Raw genomic sequence first — 18,865 nt, forward strand, 5'->3', positions numbered from 1 at the left:
CCAGTGGTGCTATTGGCCTAGAAAGCACCCTGGCTGGTAATGAATGGTACACAACAGGAGCATTTGCTGATGCCAGTTTCAAACAGTTGCAGTCTATATGGATTAAGCCACTGCCACCGACTCCATGAAAGTAAATGAGCCTTTCCAACTGCTGTGGAAATAAGTTTAAATGACAGTGCTGAAGGGCCCCATGACTGTGGCTGAGTGAGTGTCTTTCTGTGGAAAATCGACAAGGAGTGCTATCAATCCGAGTGCCTTTATCCCCAGGACGTAATTCCTCTCTGTCTTGAGCTCATCATCAGGAGTGTTCTGACTGCGCCAGCTTCCTGCTGAGGGTGCAGTTTCAATGATGATAATAAAAACGATGAGGGCAGTGGGCACATACGAGGCCCTCACTGGGGGCAAGGGACCCATATGTGCATACATGTATGTAGGCTTTCCATACATCAACCTCTTGAACAATTACCTTAGGAAACAGGGACCATAGCCCCATTTTACAGCTGAGGAAACTGAGGCCCAGAGAGGTAAAGCCCTTTACCAGCTTGCAGTTGGCAGAACTGGGCCTCATATAGGTGAATGAAGCTGATTTCAGTCCTGATTCTGCCAAACAGCTGCCTGGGCCAGCCATTATTTGAAATGATTAGGTGATTTTGCTTTCGAGATAAAAGTAAATCACAAGGAGTCAGCAGGATATACAAGGCCCACCAGAGCTGGATCCTGAACTCCCTACCTCACCAGCTTTCTCTCTAAACACCCTCCACCTCTGCCCCCTGTTCTCTCGAATTCCTCCCTTGCACTCCCTTCAGCCAGGCCCCTATGGTCTTCTCATGTCCCTCTGTTCTGAACCTGCCTCAGGATTCTGGATCCTCAAATCTTCCTAGGTCTCTTACAAGGTCACTTTTATATTATTTAGTAAAAAACAAACAAACAAACAAAAACCCCAGTGGAGTTCCCGTCGTGGCACAGCAGAAACAAGTCCAACTGGGAACCATGAGGTTGCAGGTTCAATCCCTGGCCTCGCGCAGTGGGTTAAGGATCTGGCATTGCTGCGGCTCTGGCATAGGCTGGCAGCTGTAGCTCTGACTAGACCCCTAGCCTAGGAACCTCCATATGCCACGGGTGCACCCCCCCAAAAAAAAAAACAAACAACAACAACAAAAAAAACGAGCAAACACCCCAATCCCAGGACAATATAGCCCTGAATCAGGGTACTCAGCTGGGAGAAGAGACTATGGGTTGGTTAAAGCCCCTTCATCCTCTTAGTGAGATGGCCTTGTGCAGTCAGCAACCTGTCCAACTGCACATAGTGATTCTGCCCCATGGACTGGGTTAGGGGCCTGTCCTCTCTGTTCTCTTAGCACTTGAGACTTCTCTCTTTCTGAGCATTTATCACATCGGATATGATTACTTGTACTTTCTTATCCCTTTCCCAGGACATATATAACTGGACTGTGAGATTCTTGTTATCTCGGTTTCTGTAACTCTAATGTTTGGCATGATCAACCTTAGTCTACATGGTCAGGAAAGGAAAGAAGGGAGAGAGGGAAAGGAGGAAAGGAGGTAGCCCCTGCACCAGTTGATCAGGCTGTGCCAGCATCCTGGCAAGTCTTGGGTACCTCTTTAGGAGGGCCTCCCTCAGAATCTAACAGATGGAGGACCTAAAGCCTCCCTGCCCCAAGCTAATTGGTGTCTATTCTCTTTCTAAGATGTGCCCCTGGAAGGAGATGCTGGTCCTTCAGGTACCTACCTTCTACCCTCGGGAGCCCTGGAGAGCAGCAATCTGAGCAAAGAGACCCCTGAAGAAAGAGTCACCACGGCCCCTCTGAATCCAGTGCAGTCGGAGGAGGAGTTTAGTGAACCTGAGTCAGAGGGAACAGTCCCCTCTGTGCCTCAAAACCCTGCAGCCGCATCCACGCTGCTTCCACTTCAGGAGGAGCCGGGTAGCAGGCACGCCTTCCCCTCCAGGAAAAAGCTGCCTTCACTCAAGCAGGTGAACTCCGCCAGGAAGCAGCTGAGGCCAAAGGCCACCTCTGCAGCTGTCCAGAGAGCGGGGTCCCAGCCAGCATCCCCAGGCCTGGGTCTCCTCTCCTCCGCCACGGAGAAGCCCCGCCCCCCAGGAGAACAGGACCCAGTTGCCTCTGCAGGGGAGGAGACCCGCCCACTGTCACTGTCTTCGGAGGAGCCCCTCTGGCTGGAACGGAAGGAAGGTTCAGTCCCCACGACTCCCGCACCCCTGCAGATTGCCCCCTTCACCTCGCAGCCGCTGGTGGCCCACACGCTCCCCCAGGGCCCGGATCCCAGGGAGCCCGCCATGGCCGAGGAGGCCCCGGAGGCTCCCCACGAGGATGCCAGCCCCATGACCCTGATGGACAAAGGTGAGAACGAGCTGACCGGGTCGGCCTCAGAGGAGAGCCAGGAAACCACAACTTCCACCATCATTACCACCACGGTCATCACCACCGAGCAGGCCCCAGGTATGCAACCCCCAGCTCCCCCAGCCCTCTGGCAACCAGGCTGAGGCCCTCCCAGTACACTGGCATGAAGGGAGGGCCCAGGGAGGTCCAGCCCCACCCTCAGTTACCATCTTTGAAGCACAGACTATGAGCATTACCCTGTGGCTCAAAATTAATATCCCCATTTTAAAGATGAGACATCAGAGACCCTAAGATGTGAGGCAACCTGCCCAAGGCCATGTAGCTTGAAATCTTTCATCTTGGGAGTTCCTGTCGTGGCTCAGTGGTTAACGAATCCGACTAGGAACCATGAGGTTGCAGGTTCGTTCCCTGCCCTTGCTCAGTAGGTTAATGATCCGGCGTTGCCGTGAGCTGTGGTGTAGGTGGCAGACGTGGCTCAGATCCAGCGTTGCTGTGGCTCTGGCGTAGGCTGGTGGCTACAGCTCCGATTAGACCCCTAGCCTGGGAACCTCCATATGCCGCTGGAGCAGCCCTAGAAGTGGCAAAAAGACCAAAAAAAACAAAAAACAAAAAAAAACTTTCGTCTTGAAACGGAATCCTTTGCCTGCCTTAAAGTCCCCAGCCTTTCAAGGTACTTTTACTTTGGAGTTCCCTGGTGGCTCAGCAGGTTAAAGCTATGGTGTTGCCACTGCTGTGGCTTGAGTCACTGCTATGGCGTGAGTTTGATCCCTGGCCTGGGAACTTCTATATGTTCTGGCACAGCCATCAAAAAAAAAAAGTGATGCTTTCGCTTTTATCATTATGTGAATTTGATAGCATGCACTTCTGTGTTCCAGTCTTTCTTCTTTCTCTTTTTACCATCTTCAAACACAGAAGAGAGACATCAGCTGTCAATCATGCATCAATTTTGGACAAATCCATTGTGGCTACTTGTTGAAGAGCATGAGCTCTGGGTTTGACTCCTGCTCTCTGTGTGAGCTTGGCCCAGATGCGCTCCCTCTCTGAGCTTTGCTTTACTTATCTCTAAGATGAGAATAAAATACCAGTCCCCCTGAGGATGAATGGGGTCACCCCGTAGACCGATGAGACGCCTAGCAGCAGGTAGTAGGTCAACATCCATGTCAGCTGTTACTATTTGATTTTGATGTTGATTCTGGAGCTAAAGACAGCAGTGAGAGGAGTGGGGACAGGAGAGCACAGGTGCCCCCAGAGGCCCTGTTCTAGCCCACTGCCTGTCTGAGAGATGACATCTGAGCTGTGTTCCATGTCCTAATTACAGTGTTTTCCTCCAGCTCTCTGCAGTGTGAGTTTCTCTGATCCTGAAGGATACATCGACTCCAATGATTACCCACCACTGCCCCTCAACAACTTCCTGGAGTGCACATACAACGTGACAGTCTACACTGGCTATGGGGTGGAGCTCCAGGTAATACCAAAAAGGTGCCCTCCAGTGACTGCCTCTTCCATCAGGAAGTGTCTGAAGGATTGTCTCAGTCAGACTCATTGCTATCATCCTAACCAGTTTGGTTCTCCCTTTGGTTCTCCCAATTTGATCTGGGCTTTGATGGATGAATAGGAGTTCTCAACCCAGTGCACAGGTGAAATAGCTTAGCACACATGAAGGGAAGGGGATGTGTTGATAAATTGTGAGGCATTACACCCAGAAGGAAAGTCCTCTGCTATCCTCCTTATCAAAACATACACACACACACACACACACACACACACACTCACACACTCACACACTCACTCATGGAAGTCCCACCTGGTTCATTTGACTCATAAACTTTTGGCTGCAAACTAAGAATGGAAAAGCAGGGTAGCATAGTGTTCAAACATCTGAGCTTTTAGTCCCAGCTCTACCAGTAAATGCTGCATGACTTTGGGCAAAAGACTTCACCTTTCTGAGCCTCGGTTTTCCTGTTGGTAAAATGGAAAGGAAATCTACTTTACAGAGCCTCAGAGAAGGATAAATACAGCAGTGCACAGAGAGCATTCAGCCAGAGCCTAGGAGAGAGAGGGTGCTCAATGCATATTACCAGTTATCCCCACCCTAGTTCTGGACCATCCCCACCCGACCACCCCATCTTCAGAAGTCCTTTTTGATATGAACCTAGGCATCATGCCAGGGAATCACGAACTGTCCGGTTCATTGAGGAAAGGACAAAAGGGAAGCCAGAAGTGGAGGCCAGAACCACATGGTGGCAGACCCTTCCAGGCCAAGGTTAGAGGGCTAGACATGTACCTTTTTGTAGTGGGCACTAAAGAACCACTAAAAGTTTTTAAGCAGAGTCAGTTGTATGATCTAACCAGAAGTTTCCTTTAGGAAGGTTTTCTGATTGTATTGGGAGGATAAAAGGTAAGCCAAACAGCAGAACTTGTGGTCGCTACAGCCCCCAGATCTTAGCCCAGCACGTGACTCATAGTAGGTACCTTACTACTGTCATGGAATTAAACTGGAGGAAAGTTTCAGTCATTCTGATTTGGTCACTTAATGAACACTTTCCTCCACTCAGAGACCCCCTCTATGTCTAATACTATGTGGAACTCTTTTTTAGGCATAGTAGAATTCCTTCACCAAGCACCTACTATGTACCTATCACAGCACTGGGGGACAGGTGATAGGCAAAACTGATCCAGTGCCTGCTTCAAGGGAGTTCACTGTTTTGTGATTGAGATATACACACATGGAAGACATTGAAGTGCCACTTGAAAAATTCTCTGGTAGATGTTCAGAGTGGATATTGTAGCATCACAATGGAAGGGCAGGCAAGCTCTTTGGCAGTCAGGGTAGGTCTCATAAAGGAGGGCAATTTTAGTGGGGTTTTGGCAGATGAGTAGGAGTTGTCAAAAGAGAAAAAAGAGTAAGATGTAAGGCCTAAAAGAAGAAAGGCTTGTGGGGCATCTCGCCTTGCTTAGATAAGAGGCAGAGGGTCTGGGGTTCCAGGCCCTGCTAAGGAGAAGCAGAAATATTCAAATTGGGCACTGGGGACTGACTAAAGTCCCTACCCCAGCCCTTACACCATTTGTTTGATGTCCTTGTCTATAAGTATCTCCCTTCTTTCATTCCTAAGCCTGGAAAGTGGACTCGGCAAATAAAGTACACAGTTCTTTGAGGAGGCTCTGCCATTAAAGCTATCATTTGGGAAGATAAGAATAGGCACCTTAGAAAGCCCTATAGAGATGAGGATCCACCCCCCAACACCTTCAGCAGTTTATGCAGAAGGGCAGGATATTCTATAAATATTTATTGAGCACCTATTATGTGCCAGGCACTATTTTAGGCACTAGAGACTCTGAGCAGCATGGAACTTTCCTACCTCCCTGGAGCTTACCTTCTGCTGAAATGCCTTCTTCTGTCTCCCTGGAGATTGAGCTTCAAGCACAAGCCGATCAAAGCCCTGTCCACCTGCCAGCTCCAGGAGAATCTATCTGGGCTGCCAGAACCCAGAAGCTCTCTGGAGGGACCCAGCTCAGGGGGCTCACAGATGTTTGCAGTGACTCCACCCTGTAGCTTGGTTCCACTCTGTCCCCTCAGCCTTTGGGGGTGTTCCCAGGGCTCCAGATGTTCCCAGGGCTCCAGATGTTCCCAGGGCTGGGGCTTGGGGCTCGGGGCCAGCTGGGGAGGTGCTGTGTTGGCAGCCTCAGAGCCTGCCAGGGAGGGCCCCATCTCAAACACAACTAAGATTCTGTCTGCCCCTGCCCGTCTACAGGTAAAGAGCGTGAACCTTTCCGAGGGAGAACTGCTTTCCATCCGTGGAGTGGACGGCTCCTCCCTGACCATCCTGGCCAACCACACGCTCCTGGTAGAGGGGCAGGTAATCCGAAGCCCCACCAACAGCATCTCCGTCTACTTCCGGACCTTCCAGGACGACGGCCTTGGGACCTTCCAGCTGCACTACCAGGGTAGGAGCCAGCCAAGGCTGTTTCAGATGCAGGTTTTGCCTCAGGTTCCATCTGCAGCCAAGGATTCTAACCCTTTCAGTGCCTGGCATCCCTCTGGCAGTTTGATACTATCTCTGGAGCCCGCCTTAGATTCATGTTTTCAAGAACATAAAGTGAAAGACATACAATTCAAAAGGAAGCCAGTCCTGTTGAATAGCAGTTGTCAAAATATTGTTTTCATCTATGATAGCATAATCGATGTGCTTCTTTATTTACACATTAAATAATATTTCTCAGCGGCTCTGATAATTGCTATAATTTCAGAGGATTGAGGAGCATAAGAAATATGTCAAGATATTCATTTCTATATGAAAATATCGGTGATTTCTCTTGGTGACAAAGTCACAGGTTCTGACTCTGTTGCAGTGTGTTGTATCTTCATGATGGAAGAAAATACCACCGTTCAGTTAAAGGTTAATGAAGAACAAGCAAGCCCCTTCTTCCCATTCAAGTTCATGGCTCCTGGATCTTACACAGGAATCCCGTGAGCGTCCATGGGCTTCTGGGACCCCACCAGTATCCCTCTCACTTTTTTCTTCTCCTCTGTTTCTTTCTTTCCTTTTTGTCTGTTTCAAGTCTCCTCTCTTTTGCTTTCTGTTCACCTTTCTCATCTCTTCTCCTCCCTCTTTTCTTGCTTCTTCTATCTTTCTTTCCTCCTCTCCTTCTCTTCATTCCCACCCCTTCTTCTCTCTCCCTTCTCCCTCTCCTTGAATGTCATCCCATTTTTCCCACCTCCTCGGTGGTTCCCGTGACCTTGGGTTACTTCCCTTACCAGGAACTCCCCCTCCCCCACCCCATTACTTGCCATTTATGGGACAGGGACAGGGACAGGGACAGGAGCCCTTAGCCACACTCAGGGTGTTGAAAGCCATCCAGGTTTGCATTGCATTGACCAAGCCTCTGGAAAAACAATTCATTTAAAAATTTGCCCTTGAATGTTTCTGAAACAGATGGCTGAGAGTATAAAGAAGTGTCCATTTCATCACACCTACTCAATGTGCTGGCTATCCTCTGTTGTCTTTGTTGGAAAAATAGCTTGTTGAGCCATGAACTTGAATTTTGTCCTTCTAATGAGTCCTGGGAACGCAGACAGCCTAGACGGCAGAAAAGATCAGACCACAGTTTGGGGGTGGAGCCAGGATGGATTCAGCATCATCTCATGAAATGAGACTTGAGCTCAAAATGTGACCACACACGCCCTTCCACCACCCCTAAGTGAGCACTGTGCACCAGACATTGGGCTAAGGAGACTGGCTCTTTTTCAGTATTTCCCATTTAATTCTTACCTCCCCCCCTGAGGTAGGGAACATCATCAACTCCTCCAAAAAGAGGAGAAAAGTGAAGTTCAATGTGCTCTGTCACTTTCTCAAGGTCACACAGTTTCTAAGTGATAGAATAAGAACACTGCAGAGTTCCCATTGTGGCTCAGTGGGTGGAGGACCCAATGTTGTCTCTGGGAGGATGCGGGTTCCATCCCTGGCCTTGGCTTAGTGGGTTAAGGATCTGTAAACTGTGGCATAGGCTGAAGCCACAGCTCCAATTCAACCTTTAACTGGAGAACTTCCATATGCCACAGGGGGGGAAAAAAAAAGAAAAGAAAAGAAAAGAAAGAAGGAAAAATAATAATAATAAGCTCACATTGGTCTCCCTCCAGAGCCCAGCCCTTACCTCCCAGGTCAGTTGTCTCCAAGCTTTCATAACCTCGGCATTTCCTGAAGAACTCATTATTCTAACTCTGGTCCAAGAGCCCGAGTTTTAAACAGTCACCTAAGAGATATTCACGCAGGTGTGACTGACCTACCTGGGTGATCCCATCCCTCCTGTGCTGAAGGAAGCCTTTCTGTGTCCACGTGGACAGAGGCTCCAGTGAGGGATGGGAATACATTTTTCACCTCAAAACTGCTGTCTCTGGTTAGGCAGGATGGGGAGCTTTGAGCCTAGAAAAAAAGTGCTAATCTGGCAGCCTCAGCACCACGTGATCAACTCAAGTCACAAAAATACCCTCCCCCAGTGCTCCAGAGTCCCCAGGGGCCTCGTCTTTTCTCCTCGGCCCAAATTGGCTCCCAGGATGTGAGTCACGTTCTTCCCACAAGATGACCGTCTGCCTCTGCGTTTCTTCCCAGCCTTCATGCTGAGTTGCAACTTTCCCCGCCGGCCGGACTATGGAGATGTCACAGTGATGGACCTGCACTCTGGCGGGGTGGCCCACTTCCACTGCCACCTGGGCTATGAGCTCCAGGGTGCCAAGACGCTGACGTGCATCAATGCCTCCAAGCCCCATTGGAGCAGCCAGGAGCCCATCTGCTCAGGTACGTGCCAGCCTCAGCCAGACCAATCACAGATGTGTGTGCTAGGAGGGACGAGCCCAGCCCCCTGGGTGTTATGATTGACTTCAGGGGAGGAGACTGCTCCAAATGCAGATGGGTGCTGCCATTTAAAGTTTTGTTATAAGGTAAAATACACGTGACATAAAACTGACCATTAGTGACGTTTGGTACATTCACAATCTGTGCAACCTTCACCACCGTCTTCATCACCCCCAAAAGGACACCGTGTACCCATTAGCAATCACTCCTCATCTTTCCCTGCCTCCAGCCCCTGGCAACCATCAGTGTATGTCGTGTCTCTAAAGCCTATTCTGGACATTTCATATAAGTGATATATGTGATATATCAATATGTGATCTTTTGCGTCTGGCTTCTTTCACGTAGCATGTTTTCCAGGTTCATCCGTGTTGTAGCATGTATCAGACCTTCCTTCTTTTATGGTTGAATAATGTTCCATTATATAGAGAGACCACGTTTTATCTGTTCGTTGATGGACATTTGAGTCATTTCCATTTTGGGGTACTGGGAATAATACTGCTATGAACGTTTGGGTACAAGTTTTAGTGTGGACATGTTTTCATTTCTCTTGGATATACATACACCCAGAAGTGGAATTGCTGAGTCATATGGTACTTCCATATTTAACTTTGGAAGGAACTGTCAAACGATTTTCCATAGTGGCTGTACCGTTTTCCTCTCCCGCCTTTCATGGATGAAAGTACCAGTTTCTCCACATTCTCACCAGCACTGTTATTTTCTTCTTTTTATTACTACGGCCATCCTAGTGGGTGTGAAAGTCTCCTATTGTGGTTTTGATTTTCATTTTCCTAATGGTTAATGATTTTGTGTATCTTTTCAGAATGTTGGTTGGCCATTTGTACATCTTCTAGAAGAAATGTCTATTGAAGTCCTTTGCCCATTTTAAAATTTGGGTATTTTTCTTTTTCTTGAGCTGTAAGAGTTCTTTATATATTTTAGATACTAGGCCCTTATCAGATATATGATTTGCAGATGTTTTCTCCTACTCAACGGGTTCTCTTTTTCTTTTCTTTTTCCTTTTTTCTTTTTTTTTTTTCCATGCTCATGGCATGTGGAAGTTCCCAGGCCAGGGTTCAAACCCAAGCCATAGCAGCAACCCAAGCCACAGCAGTGACAATGCAGAGTCCCCAACCACTAGGCCACCTGGGAACATCATCTTTTTACTTCTTGATAGTGTCCTTTGCTGCAAAAATTTTTTTAATTTTGACCAAGTCTAACTCATGTATTTTGTTTGTTTACTGCTTGTGCTTTTGATGTGACAGCTATGATACTCTGAGTCCAGTCAGTGTGCCGGGGCTCTAGTAAATCCACATGGCAATCCTACGTGGTTGGAACCATCACCTCATTCTATAGATGAGGAAACTGAGGTTCATGGAGGTGAAGTTTCTTCCTCAGAATCACCAGAGAGAAGTTGAATCAAGTCCAGAATCCTTTTCTCCTGAGCCCTTTCCCTTACACCCAGGCAGAAGTGCAGTCGGCCTACCCATGAGATTTTTTAAAATACACAATCCTGAGCCCTATACAAAACCTAGCAAATCAAAATCTACATTTAACATGTTCCTTTTGTGTCTTATATGCCCATTATAGATTGAGAAGTTCTGGGCTGTATGTACCACACTGTCCCTGCTCCACTGGCCACAACCTTGACCATCATCAGTTATCAAGAGATCAAAACCCTGTTTGATTCTTAAAAGTCCTGACCACAGCCAGGAGACTCTAGGCTGCCCATATTTACTGAGCACCTACTATGTGCTAGGCCGTGAGCCATGAAGAGGAGAATACTGGATATAAAAAGATGTCATTCCCACCCTCCAGGCATTCATAGTCAACGGAATTCAAAATGCAAATGAGAGCCGATGATAAATTCTGAGATTTAATTGTTGCAGTATTGTTCCCCCAAGGCCCTTTAGAATTTTCCTTTTTTTTTTTTAAACAAAGAAAAAGTCCAAACTGTAGGGCAGTTGGTCTCCATGCCTCCCTCGCATTAATTTTTATCTATGTATGAAATCAGAGAAGAATTAAGCCTCAATTTGTGTTAAGCAAGATGGATGGGGAGCCATGGCTGGCAAATTGAAGCCAAACAGAGTCATCAGTCGGCTTAATAAGGCAAGGAAAGGGGGGCAGAGAGGAGGCAAAGGAGCGGCAGCTCGTAGAGGAGCAGCAGCTCGTGGACGACAGATGGCTAGGGCCCCCCACCAGGGACAGCGTCCTCCATCACCTCAGCTCCTGAGCTATAGGGTAGTGGTGCTGGCTACATTTTGAGTACCTACTTTGTGCCGAGGATGGCTCCAAGCCGTTTCTTGGAGGGTAGAATTATTGTTAACATTTTATAGTGACCTAGAGGTTCAGAGAGCTTTAGCAACTTGTCCTAGATTCACAGCAGCTAAGTGGCACTGGCTGGTTAAAATGGGATAGAAGTGGGGTCGGGGGGAGGTAATGGTTCCCATGATGCAGGATTGCCGCATCAGAAGGAAGGCAGGCCAGAGAGAAAGCTATCTGCTATTCTGTTCATGATTCTGTTCATGATTCCAAAAGAAGTGCAAGACTTCTTGGCAATATCTGTGCTGCAGGTCACAGTAGAGGCCAGAGCAGAGAAGGGGGCTATCTGCCTTTCTCATCTATCCAAGTCCTTATCAGTCATGCAGTCATTCAACAAACATTTAATGAGCATCAAATAGCTGCTAAGAATAAGACTCCTTCCTCACATTTCTATAACTCTTCCCATTTCACAAATCACTTCCTAATATTTATTAGATCTTTATGATAAAAGTAATATATGACTCTGCTGGAAAAAAATTTCCAGGAAACATAAAAGTGTTGAAGATTATAGCAAATCACTTTTATATTCTTGGTCTCAACTGATCCTTGCATATAGCTCATTGAAATAGTTATGGTGGACCATTTTCTAACTCTTTTTTCCCCACTTAAAGTATAGTGATAATTTAATTTTCCTGTATTCTCAAGTATTCTTCGAGGACATAGTTTATATATATGAATGAAATGTGTTTATTTCACTAAGCATCTATAAGTGGACATTCATGTTCATTCTCATTTTTTGCTATTAGAAGCAATCTAGCAATCCACATGCCTAGTGAACATTCCCATTCATACATTTTTGTGAAACACCCTAAACCTTAAGGTGAATTCCCAGAACCTTAATTACTAGGCCAAAGCATTTGGACATATTTTCTCGATTCCTCACCAAATTGCCCTCCTGAAAGGTCATAGCAGTTTGCATTCTAACTGGTCCTGAATGAGAGTGTCCATTTCCCATCACCTGTATCATCTCCTGTTTATTGCTGCTATTTATCTTGACCAATTAGGTGGATGAATAGAGAATACAGTTTTGGTTTGCATTTCCTTTATTATCAGTGAGGCTGAACAGTTTAGTGCTTACTAAGTACTAAAAGTATATTTCTTCTTTTGTGAACTGCCTCTTTATGTCCTTCCTGATTACCGTTTTGTAATTAAGAATCAGGGCATGGCCAGCACCATGAGAGAATCCTTAAATCACAAACATTTCTTCCCCTACCCGTGGACCGCATGTGGCAACAGTTCCAGTCGTGGAATTACATCTCCTACCAAATAGGATGAACCCATCTCAGGAGGACAGGCGTTTCCTGTTACTTCTCTCTTCCGAGATTGTTTCCTCCCACGAAGGCGTGGGGACGACCAGGGAAGGATGAAGCACTCACTTCCTCCCTCTCTCTCTGTCTCTCTCTGCTCTCCCCTCATCGCCCACCTACCCCTACTCCCTGCCCCCAGCCCCGTGTGGAGGGGCTGTGCACAACGCCACCATTGGCCGCGTCCTCTCTCCAAGTCACTCTGGAAATGCCAGTGGGAGCCAGTTCTGTGTGTGGACGATTGAAGCCCCAGAGGGCCAGAAGCTGCATCTGCACTTTGAAAGGCTGTCACTGCACGAGAAGGACAGGTAAACCTCTGAGGGTCCCCAGCCAGCCTCATTCCCTCCCAGAGTAGTAGAATAGGGATTTGGAGTCTTGAAGTGGCTAAAAAACGTTGACTCGTGGAAGTCAAAAAAGGAAGAGCCAGGGAGGGTGGCAAGGATGTTGGAGACCATCAGCTTCAATCTCTTCCATTTACACAAAAGGAAACTAGGGCATACAGAGGGAAAGGGACATACACAGTCACACAGCAGGGTAGGGCAGAGGCGAGAAAGGGATCCAGTTCCCCCACACTGCACAGCCTCATCCTTTCTCCTGCTCATCCCTCTTCACAGTTGAACAAGGAGGGGATGTTTATTGAGCACCTGCTCTGTGCCTAGTCATGTTTTAGGCTCCAAGGAGAACAGGAAGGGAGTAGGGGGCATTAGTTCCTGGTATGATAGGAAGCTGAAATGGAAAAACCAGATTTCTGCACATGAGGGCACTTGAGAAGATACAAGACAACATCTAACCAAGAGCATGTCTGTAGATGCTAAATAATGTGCACAGAATCCAGAATCTGAGAACAATCATTTGAGAACTTATTCTAGAACACTCTGGAATGTTCTAGAAAACTAGAACCTTAGCCATTTATACCTGCTGACTTAGGGTGGGTTCCCTTAGAAACAGACCTGCTGACAAGGATGTGAAAGAAAGTGGTTTATTCGGGAACTGATGCTAGAAAGCATGAGGAAAGTGAGCAGAGATGGGAAGGGGCTAGATACAGTATGTGTTAATAGGCAGGTGACTGCAGAGGCAACTGGCCTCTGTCTACTGGGGGCCTCCAGGAAGCTGTGGTGAGCATGACTCTGAGTGTTCCTATGGGAAGGAAAGGAAGCTGGGGTATTTATCCACCCCCTCCATCACTGGATGAGAGGTGCTCCTGGACACAGACTCCCCTACATTGTTTGCCACCCCTTGGGCTCTTGAAGCTGGCTGATCCTCAGAGACCCGAAGCCAGCAGAAAATATGTGAGTAACGAGTGCTCACAAGGTATGGGTAGGGCCAGAATGCCAGCACTGTAGAACTCTCAGGAATTACAGTGTCCTGGCTTCTTTGAAGCTGCAAACCTAGGCCCTTACCCTCTAGGAAAGGATTCTGAGAGAAAATGCCAGACAACTGAGGAATTTACCCAACTCTGGGGTCCACTTCCCTCCACATAGTCACTTTATTCCAAACAGCTCCTATCAATAAATCACAGGAGCTTCAGAACATGGTTTCTTGGCAGCATCAGAATGACCTCAGGGACCCGACAAGAAACAGAGGCCCAATCTTTCCCCCTGGAGACTGATTGGGAAGCAGGAGCTGGGAACCCTCAGTGGTGGACTCTTCCTGACTCTTAGACCTCTGGTCTGCCTCATCTGAATCGTTCTGGGAATAAACCAAGTTTACATTTATACCAGATGATGAGAGTGTGCCAAGAGAGAAAAAAATTAACCCAAATGAGTATTTTCTCAAAGTTTATGAAATCCTGATAAATGAGACTAACATACACATGGATACAGTAGTTTTGCTAGTAGTTTCTGTGGAGCCCTGCGAGGGTTTCTGAAAGGGGTTGACAGCCACCAGGGAAAACCAATTCTCAAGTGTGTCCACAGGGAACAAAGTTTGGAGGAGTTCATTAAGGTTAAAGGTCAGCATGCACACACACCCCTCACACACACACACACACAAACCCTGTGAAGACACTTGCTGTGCTAAGAAGAAAAGAGAAATTAACTTTATCTGTCTGTGAACTTTATTGAGGAAGAACAGCTAAAATACCACCGTTGCAAGAGCTTAGAGCTAAATAAGCCTCCACATAAGAAATGGAACCTTAATATAAATCTTGGCAAGAAATTTAATCCAGGAACCCAAAAATATGGTGGGTGGGCGGAGTATCCCAAGCAAGGAAAATAGGAGTCGGGGGTGAGCAAAGATTTAGAGTTAAATTGGGGTCATATTTGCCCCCAAGAGCTTTGTGTGCTAGGCTGCTTCTGTAAGCTATAGAGAGCTGGGAAGGATTTTGAATAGAGGAGAGACATGGAGAAAGAATTTAAGATGATTTCCATGCCCCCCCCCCTCAAAATGAAGTCATTCTAAGCTCCAGTCCCATAATATGCAGTGTAAAAGGTGGGGTCCCTGGTCAAACACGTTTAGGAGACACTGTATGCTCCATTTCTGTCTAGGAAGCTGCTAATACACATTGGCTGGCAAAGGCACTGACAAGTCCTTCAAGGGGAAAAAATGTTTAATTTTTATTTAACCTGGCATTTTCCACACCCATTTTGACCAGGCTATTATAAATTTGAGGTAAAACTAATTACTAGTTCAGACATTCTAGAGAATATAGCTAGAAAATTGCCATTTTTGGAAGATTGATTGTAGAGATTTTGAGGTCTTGGGGGTTCCTCCAGAGCAACCCTTTGGGCCAAAGTCTCGGTTCTCTAAAAGAGGAGTCCTGAGGCACAGCCTCTAAGATAGAACAAAGTCAGTGGGATCAGAGGGTTGGGAAGAGACCCCTCCCCATTCTTGGGATGGCCCTTGGCCTCTACCCTGGCCCCCACCTCACCCCAGCCGCAGTGGACACATGACAAAATGAACAAACTGGCTCCAACATTTATGCATTTTGGTAACATTGTAAATTCATCTGGGCAACATAATATAAACCCTTTTTATGGGTCACAGTAAAAATAAAAGAATTTAAAATGCCTGTTTATGACTCCATAAAAGTAAGTTAGCCTATTTGTACACTTTCTTTCCCATTTTGCATAACTTCTTTAAAAACACCAAAGCTGGCAAAGAGTCATGTCACCGAGTTCTAATAACGAAAATGAGTACCAGCATTTTTCCTAATACCTTTCATTTTTCAGGGCACTTTATCCTGTCATATTCTCAAAGTCCCTGTGAGATAAGTAGGAAATCCATTATGAACCCTCTTTTCACACTTGTGGAAACTGAGGCCCAAGATACGTTGTGACTTGTGTGACCTCAGTGGGTGGGGAATTGGCACCTGGAAATCAGGACTTCTGACTCCACGCTCAGTACTCTTAGGAGATAAGAATCAGGGACAGAGCCTGGTAGGGTCCAATGCTTGGTAATTTGATTTGCCCTGTCCTGGGCACTTTATACCCATGGTCTCCAGTCCCCACACCCTGCTGGAGGTGTGTTTGTACTCATTTTACAGATGAGGAAACAGGCTCAGTGAGTTGATGTGTTCTTGCCCAAAGTCACACAGCTCAGAAGTTGAAGTCAAGACTCTATATGATGGTATATAACAGTGTTTCAGGAATGAGGTTGATCCAATCACTCTAACTTCTCAGTTAGTAATAATAATTAGTATCAGTTAATTAGTCTGGTCATTATGTCACACACATCACTCTTCCTATGAGCTCAGAATCTGTCCATGAATCTAGGACAAGCATTGTGCAGACGGGGAAACAAAGTCCCAAAGATGGAGCAGAGCTTGTGGGCGAGTATGGGGTGACGTCGGGATGTGCGTCTGGGAATGTGGGGGCTCCAGAGAGGGTGCCCCAGGCACACACCTCCCACGGCTGCGTGTCAGTGACCCAAGACCTCTGTGGCCCTTGTCTCCTTTCCCACTGCCAGGATGATGGTCTACAGTGGGCTGACCAACAAGTCTGCTCTTCTCTATGACTCCCTGCAAACCGAGAGCGTCCCCTTCGAGGGCCTGCTGAGTGATGGCCACACTATCCGCATCGAATTCATGTCTGACCAGGCGCGGGCAGTCTCAGCCTTTAACATCCGGTTTGAGGGTGAGGATCCCGGGGGGGCCCCCCCCCATCTCATGGAGTGGGCAGTGTGGGAGCAGGGCAGAGGCTGGCCCTGGAAGGTGGAAGCCTGACCTGCTAAGGATGGGGAAGAGGCAGTGTCTAGATGGCCCTTTGGACTTCCACCGGCCACCTCTGTGGTGTTGGGAGAGCAGAGGTTCTTGTTCCCACTTTAGATACGAAAATAGGGAGACAAGAGAAGCCAAATGCATGGCCCAGGGGCCCTCAGCAGGTCAGCTGGAACTGGAACATGGGATCTGGTACCCATTTTCCTTGGGGATTCCCTGAGCAGCGAGAGGGGCCCCTGCTTCTAAGACACAGCCCTATGGGTGGCCCCTGACTCATTTGAGCCGCTACCCTCTTTTGTGTCCCCACCCCAGCCTTTGAGAAAGGCCATTGCTATGAGCCCTACATTCAGAATGGGAACTTCACCACGTCTGACCCTACCTATAACATCGGGACCATCGTGGAGTTCACTTGTGACCCCGGCCACTCTCTGGAGCAGGGCCCAGCCATCATTGAGTGCATCAACATGCGGGACCCCTACTGGAATGACACTGAGCCCCTGTGCAGAGGTGAGTGGGTCACAGCCCTTCTCCCAGGGCCCTCCAGCCCTTCAGATGAAGAGGCCCAGCTTATATACCAATTTTAGGATTAGAACCCTTTCCAGAGCTCACTCTCCTTTGGGTTGGATTTGCTGCTGGTCCTTGAGAAAATCACAAAATGGAAAATCCAGGCACAAGGCCACATTGCGCATAGCTTGGTAAGCAGGTTGTTGCATGAATTTCAGCTCCTACAGGTGCTACACACTCTTGTGCAGTGTGCAACCCACCCAACAACACATGACAGCCCTGAGTATAATGAATAACAGTGATGATCATGATAATCATAATTGTCAACAGGACTGCAAAAGCTGTCTTGCAGGCACTCTGTCTGTACATTATTTGATTTAATCCTCACTATAATCCTGTGAAGTGCATATTGTTATTGACCCCATTTACAGATGAAGAAATGGAAGCTGTGAAGTGACCTGCCTGAGAACACGCTGAGGGTAATTGGCAGAGGCAGGAATGGACCTCAGGTCTCTCTATTCTCAGATACCTGTGCTCTGAGCCCCTCTGGACAATGTTGACTGTGTGGAACCCTCATCTACATGGGCTCCCAGCGTTCTGCCCTCTCCATTTCTCCATATTCAAGGCCACTGAACCACCCCCAGCCTGGACTCTTGTGGGGAATGAGGAGTAATGAAGAGAGCTCTCACTCCTGGCAGCCGCTGCCCGGATGGCAGTTGGCGTGAAATCATAGCCTTGCCCTGGTGAGGGATTGATCCCGGTATTAAATGTGCTGGTTTAACAGAGCGGAATTTATTGGTGCTCTGGCCTCTGCCACATTGAGAACTTTCCAAAGCGGTAAACACAGAGTGAAATTTAAAGGGCCAGGAGCCAGGTGCAGCCACGTCTCTGCTTCCGGTTCAGAGCCAGGGCTTTCACAGGACCATTAAATAAGAATTACTGAATGCTTACCTTGTGCCAGGCACTGTACTGCATTTGACATCCATGAGCTCAGTTAAGCCTCAGGAAAACCCTGTGAAGTCAGCACTGGTATTTATCCCTGAAGTACCAAGGGAGGACTTATCACAGAGCCTCTGCCTTATCACAGAGCCTGTTGGCCACAGAGGCAAGACCCAAACCCAGGGCCACGTGACTTGAATGTACCATCTCTCAGTCACTGCTCACCGGGTTCAAGGGGAGGACTGTTGAGGAATCACTTGAAACATTGAGTGCTATCCTTGGTCCTGAGAGAACTACCGCCATCCCTTGGAATCTGGTTCCAGGACCTTCCCAACACCACACCAAAATTCAAGGATGTTCAAGTCGCTTATGTAAAATGGCATAGTGTTTTCATACAACCTATGCACATCCTCTTATATACGTTATGTCATCTCTAGATTACTTATAATCCCTAATCCAATGTAAATACTATGTAAATAGTTGTAAATACAATGGGGATGCTGTGGGAATGTTCGAAATACAGTGTAAATACAGTGTTAATATGTGAATAGTTGTAAATACAATGTAAGCACTACATGAATAGTGAGTAGCAAGTTCAAGTTTTGCTTTTGGAAGCTTTCTGGAATGTGTGTGTGTGTGTGTGTGTGTGTGTGTGTGTATGTGTGCTTTTTATGGCCATACCCGTGGCATATGGAGGTTCCCAGGCTAGGGGTCTAATCAGAGCTACAGCTGCCAGCCTTCGCCACAGCCACAGCAAAGCAAGATCTGAGCCACATCTGTGACCTACATTACAGCTCACGGCAGCACTGGATCCTTAACCCACTGAGCGAGGCCAGGGATCGAAACCCCAAGTTCATGGTTCCTAGTCAGATTTGTTTCCACTGTGCCACGACAGGAACCCCTGGAATTTTTTTCAAG

General features: G+C 47.4%; 1 protein-coding gene across 1 annotated transcript in view; it reads left to right on the plus strand.

Moving 5' to 3' along the window:
- The window catches only part of SEZ6L (seizure related 6 homolog like), a 205,430-nt gene that overhangs the window by 124,520 nt on the left and 62,045 nt on the right, over window positions 1-18,865 (plus strand). The window contains exons 3-9 of the mRNA XM_013983000.3: window positions 1,707-2,474; window positions 3,707-3,840; window positions 6,128-6,320; window positions 8,483-8,668; window positions 12,491-12,656; window positions 16,255-16,421; window positions 16,817-17,011. Of these exons, the coding sequence (XP_013838454.3) occupies window positions 1,707-2,474; window positions 3,707-3,840; window positions 6,128-6,320; window positions 8,483-8,668; window positions 12,491-12,656; window positions 16,255-16,421; window positions 16,817-17,011 (1,809 nt within the window). The remainder of the gene's footprint in view (window positions 1-1,706; window positions 2,475-3,706; window positions 3,841-6,127; window positions 6,321-8,482; window positions 8,669-12,490; window positions 12,657-16,254; window positions 16,422-16,816; window positions 17,012-18,865) is intronic.

The sequence above is a fragment of the Sus scrofa genome, chromosome 14 (genome assembly GCF_054392235.1).
Source record: "Sus scrofa isolate SSC_HxYL_T2T_F1_AM1 chromosome 14, Sscrofa_HxYL_maternal_Yorkshire_Landrace_v2.0, whole genome shotgun sequence".
Taxonomy (NCBI): domain Eukaryota; kingdom Metazoa; phylum Chordata; class Mammalia; order Artiodactyla; family Suidae; genus Sus; species Sus scrofa.